This window comes from Engystomops pustulosus, chromosome 1, assembly GCF_040894005.1.
Source record: "Engystomops pustulosus chromosome 1, aEngPut4.maternal, whole genome shotgun sequence".
Taxonomy (NCBI): domain Eukaryota; kingdom Metazoa; phylum Chordata; class Amphibia; order Anura; family Leptodactylidae; genus Engystomops; species Engystomops pustulosus.
In genome coordinates, this window is record NC_092411.1 from 96,748,721 (window position 1) to 96,754,720 (window position 6,000).

Below are 6,000 nucleotides of genomic sequence, written 5' to 3' on the forward strand. Positions count from 1 at the left end.
ACTATAGTTACATGACTGCATGTGAGTGCAACTTTATGTAGTGCAAGGGGAGAACTTCTTGCAAACCCATGATGAACAGGTGGGATCATTTATCATAGTAAAGGTATTATTATAAAGCTGCAGGATTGTTTCAGTAGTAGCCAAAAGCTGTGGGAAACACCTGTCAGAACAACAGAACATACATAGCAAGTCTGTATCATGTCAGATTGATATATAAGACAACCAAAGTGGTATTTTATGAAAGGTTTGTCTTTTACACTATAATAAAGCCAGCCCTGTCAGCAATCTATGGCTCCCTCCAGATGGTGAAGAAAGACGTTATGTTGGATTTCAACATTTTATCCTCACATAAAAAAAAAAAAACATGTATGCGATAAGCAAAGCAAAATGTCCTAGATTCTCATGAAATTTGCTGTAAAAACATGATTTATGACATGTAGTGTTGCAGACAATGTGGTGTGGCTTAGGAGGAAAGTGGTGTAATTGTACATCCCAAGTGTTTCAGTGTAAATGCATATGCGATCGGGACAAAACTAAACTCAAATAGTCTTTGCAGGATGGTTAACTTGTATAAATAGTTTTTTAAGAAGTATTTCTTTTCGGTGGGTTAATTTCAATGGCAGGTTCTCTTTTCATGTCCTAGTGTGCTGGCATCATCTAGAAAATCAACTTTGAAGTGAGATGTAAACTGGTTGTATAAAGTCAAGGAGGCGAAGAGTATAACACTGAAGTTAAGGTGGGGGGCTCGGAATGCTTCCTCCTCTGTGATTGACATCATAGATCAGACTTCAGTAGATCTGGTTAGTGATGTCTCAGAATGCATACCCATCAATCACAGTGAAGTAGGCTTTCTGAGGAAGAGAGAGCTTGCCTTCAGTGTTAAAATTTCCACCTCCTTGACTTTACAACCAGATTACAAATCACTTCAAAGTTGATTTTCGGAATAAGACCACAATATCGGGTCATGAAAGAAACATGATCTGGAAAGTGTTCAGCTGCTTGAATACATACTGGTAGAAGTTAATTAGGTCAATTTCTGCTGACAGGTTCCCTTTCATTGTAGCCCAGGTCCAGCCTGGCATAAAAATTGTGCTATAACCTGTGACAGGAACGTGGCCCCTGTCTCAACCCCTGTCTAGAAGCAAGGAGAAATGCTGGAACCTACAACTGGAGCTGGGTAAGTACACCTTATTTTTTCCTTGTATTCCTGGAAAGTTTGGATTAAAGCGTAGCTCCAGTGTTATATTGATTGTTACCAAATTATCATATGTGATTAGCCTTTTTATAATAAACAGAACAATGTATTTTCATTCCAGAGTTATGGCATTTTCTGTTCTTAAGCTGCTTTTCAAAAATCTTTCTCAGCAGCAATGAAATGGGCATAGACTAACCTCTTCCGGTATCTGCCCTGAAGCAAATGCATGCTGCCCACAGTTCACATGATACCTTGAGTTCTCTCTTTAAGTAATTTAGCTGTAAATCCAGTAAGTAAATCCACTGAACTGTGAATCGTGTACATACAGGATGTATATGGTTACTAGCCTGTAAACTCTCATTACTCGGAGGACCATGGAGCATGTAGTAAGCAGTGGAATCTAGTAATGAAACAATTACATGAAGTATATAGTCTGAGCTGTTAGAGCGCTAAGACTAAAATAGCTTCTCTGATGTGCAGAAAGTGCTGGGTCTAGCGTCTTTGCAAACTAGAGTGTTTGCAAATCTGACTTCCTGCTAACTTTAAGGTGTATTTTTTACCATAAATCACAAGATTCTGTTATTTATTTCTCATTAGAAATGCCCATAAATACAGAAGATGATTAAAGGACATCTACGATCAGTTTTACTGATGGTAGACGTGTCCTACTAAGAAGTTCCTGAGGAACCAGGATTCTCAGGACTTCTTTTATTATAACTCTCTCTGTCTCTCTCTCTCTGTCTCTCTCTCTATATATACAAAATAGAGTTATAATAATAATAATAATAATTCTTTATTTATATAGCGCCTACAGATTACGCAGCACTGCACAAAACATGCCGAATTGGTGCCTGTTCCCATAGGGCTCACAATCTAATCAACCTAACATTATGTTTTGGATTGTGGGAGGAAACGGGAGTACCCAGAGGTAACCCACGCAAACACAGAGAAAACATACAAAACTCTTTGCAGATGTTGGCCTAGGTGGGACTTGAACCCAGGACTCCAGCGCTGCAAGGCACAAGTGCTACTCACTCAGCGACCGTGCTGCCCTATTTATAAAGAAATTGCTAATTAGTCTGGGTGCATAGAGCATGTGACAGGCGGGAGAGAATAAATTAACAATAAATTGCTGCAATCGCAGAATATAGAGTTATAATAAAAGAAGTCCTGAGTAGCATAGTTCCTCAGAAACTTCTTAGTAGGACATGTCTACTATCAGTAATGTCCATTAAGATAATAACACATTGGGAAACTGCCAAAGGAACATATACCACAAGGATGAAGGATTGCAAACCAAGCACACTGATATACTCGTGTGTACTCTCTCTGGCAGGATACACTCTTCTTTTAGCTTCCTATGCCCTTGTTTTTACAAAAAAAGTTTGAAAAATGAGCCTAAGGGGCTCAAGGCTTCATTGACAAGCTCATTTGTATAATTTTAAAAACCTTTTTTTCGTAAAAGCAAGGTCCTAAAAAGCAAAAAGAAGAGAGGATCCTGTCAGAGGGGGCACACACCAGTATATCAATGTGCTTGGTTTACAATCCTTCACCTGGTGATAGATGTCCTTTAAAGAGAACCCGTCATGCAAAATAACCCCCCTTAACTAAATATATTTTCATAAACTGCCATTAGAAAGTATTGCCTCTATCACTTCATTGTCCCTCTACATGCCTGTAAACTTAAGCAATGAGGTCCTAAAGCTGTATGCAAATGACCTGTGAAATGTCCAATAAGTCATAAGCATATTCAAGCTGTCCAGCTTATTCATGAGTGGGAGGCACAGCCACACCCCCAGTGCTTGACTGACAGCTGTTCCATGTAATAACTGCTCCATGTGCTTGCTGGTGGCCACGCCCCCTGCAGCCTGTGTGTGTATATAGGAGAGATTTGCAGGTTTTGTTTTGTTCAAGATTAAGTTCATATCTGTGCTGTTATTACAGTGATAGAAAAAAATACATAACCAGACCAGAAGGCTGACACACACTGCACTATTTTGTCTAACATTTTTGAGAAATTTGCAAAGAAGGCTCTATAAGGCAGGATTTGTGGATGTGATAAGTGCTGTGCCACAGACTAATCACTATGCTGGGTATTAAATTCTGTATATAATGATCACAGACAGATCACGGAAAAATGTGTCCGGTCTTAGAGGCATCTGATTCAGATTTTAACAGCGCCTTAAAGGGGTTTTCCCAAGTATAGTTTTCCAGATGCTGTATTTGATGTCCAAATTAGGACCGGCGTGAAAAAAAGGAGGAGGAGGAGCACCTACAGACCTGCTTTTGGCTTCAACAACTGCATCTGAAAAACTGAACGTGAGAATGCAGTCTAAACCCGGGTGAGTTTAGTCTGAGAAACTCCATCAGCACCCTTGCAGGGTTTCCTGTCTGAACCTAGAAACACTGAACTGAAAGGAAATCTATGATTTGATTTCATGCATTATGAACCAAACATACTTTGAGAATACTGTAGCTACACTGATTCAGAATAATAATTTGCTTAATCCAAGTACTGAGTGGTTTTGTTGAAAAAACAATTCTAATATTCAGCACCTTGGTAAAGCTGGGTTGCTTCAGCCTGCTGTTGATAAACAATTTGGCAAGCTGTGTGTAATCTATGTGCGCTATATAGAGGAATTATTATTATCAAACACATTACACATAGTTTTTGAACAATCTAGACAGGACTAATCCATCTGAGCTGGATGACTCATACACTAAAGCTGGTAGATGGTGCAGCGATTGATTACTTCCGCCTGTCAGGAAAACACATAGATTAGATTATTCTCTGGTTCAGGACATAACTAATGTGAGAGAAAAAGCACTAAGCCCAGGCAAAGGAGCGAGAGAGCTTAATAAACATAATTTTATAATTGTTTTTTCAGCAAAACCACTCAGCTCAGGGATTAAACAAGATATGTTTATGTATCAGTGCAGCTACAGCATTCTCAAGGCATGTTTGCTCCACAATGCATTAAATGGTAGATTTTCTAGAACTCTGCATGTCCGTCTGGTTCAGTGATTCGAGGTTCTGTCCAGGGAAATCCGCGCTCAGAGGTTGGGACACAAAGGAAAACTTTATAATAAAGCCTTGCTCATGCTCCAATGCTAACATTGGTAAGGAAAGCAAAGAAACTGCAAGAAAATCGTCTTGTGTGAACACTGCACAGTGTCTACAGATGGGAAAGTTGTGTGTCAGTATCCATGGCTGTGTGTGTCCTTTCTCAGTCATAACACCAGCTGCAAATCATTAAATGTGTGAGCTCATTTCTTCCTGCAGAGAGGGAGAAGGATGAGAGAGGACAGAGGAGTAATGTGAGGGAGACGGAGCTCAGGGCAGGATGAAAGGGAAGCCGAGCAGTCTACAAGTAACAGACCGCTGCAGGGGAGACGCCAGCAGGAAGGCCAATAGTTATCAATGAGAAGTGAGACAGACGGAGGAGCCGGACCTGAACTACACAACTACCTCCCCTCAGACAGTCCTGCTAGACGGGCGCACAATTCCCTACAGGAAGTGCATGGAGCAGATTTGTGCAAATTGAAAACAGATTTAGGAACGGAGCGAGAGAGAAACAAAGCGATAGAAAGGAGGAAGCGGGCAGACATACAGAGGACTGCAGGGCAGTGCCACCCTCACCATGTCTCGCTGCGGCTGTCACATATCTATGCGGGAGCCTCCTGTCTCCTGGTGCCTCACGCTGGAGTCTCTCCGTAGCATCTCCTCCTGCCGTCTTCCCTCTCTCTGCTCACACTGGGGGACCTGTTAGGGGGTGAGCACAGCGCCCCCCTCTTCCAGCCTCACCGCCCCTCTGCCTCTCTGATTTGTTCTCCCAGCTTTTATAATACCTTTCACTCTTAGAGCTGTCTCTAATCTTTCCTACATCTATGCCAACTTGTGCTCAGCCGTCTCTTTAGACTGACTGCTTATAGTTTTGCTGTCTCTTTCTCTCCACACACTATTGCAGGGCCGTCTCTTCTCTTTATATTTCATAGCTCCGCTTCTCCTCATGTTGTTATCCTTACACCTCATAGCTGTGCTGTCTCTTATTGTCACACATTACTGCATTTCTGTTTTTTCCTCACAGATTTTTGTTGTGTCCCTCTCCCCTCACATTATGGCAATGCTGTCTCTTTCTCCTTATTATCAGTGCTGTCGTTTTCTGCTCTCACATTATAGAATGAAAGTTGTCTATTTTCCCTCACACATTGTTCTGTAGTTGTGCTTTCTCTTCCACATTATAGCCTAAGGCTGCGTTCACACGTAGCATTTTGCTTGCGTTAATGCATGTGTTTTGAAACGCGTTAGAGCTCTCAACATTGCGTTAACAAAATACATGTGTTAATGCATTGTTAATACATGCGTTTTGTAAACAAATGACAGCAATGTAATTAGGCTAATCTCCTCAGCTGCTCTAATGCGTTTGATGGAACATGTAAATGAAGCCTCAGGGTCATGTCTGACAATAGCGTTTGGATTTAGTTTTGAAACAGAATTAAAACGCATTGGGACGGCCACAGCCAATCGCACATGCGTTTGTATGCCTATCGCATATGCGTTTGTATGTACACTCATGCGATCAGCACCCAGTGTCTGGGCCGTCCCTGTTATTTCTGATTCTGTTCCAAAATGGAATCAAAACGCTATCGGGTGCCAGTACCCTTACTCTTCACAAACAGCTCTTTCTTTTCATAGGGTAAAACAGTCTCTTTCTGCTCACACATCATCGCCTTACTGCCTCTCTTCTCTCATACTTTATCTGTATTGTCTCATTTTTCAATAAAAGATTATAACTGTACATTAT

At 41.2% G+C, this 6,000-nt stretch overlaps 1 protein-coding gene across 1 annotated transcript in view; it reads right to left on the minus strand.

Annotated features, from left to right (window-relative positions):
* The window catches only part of ARHGEF40 (Rho guanine nucleotide exchange factor 40), a 66,881-nt gene extending 61,840 nt beyond the window's left edge, over positions 1-5,041 (minus strand). The window contains exon 1 of the mRNA XM_072149247.1: positions 4,836-5,041. Within this exon, the coding sequence (XP_072005348.1) occupies positions 4,836-4,838 (3 nt within the window). The 5' untranslated portion in view covers positions 4,839-5,041. The remainder of the gene's footprint in view (positions 1-4,835) is intronic.
* Between the last annotated feature and the right edge of the window lie 959 nt (positions 5,042-6,000).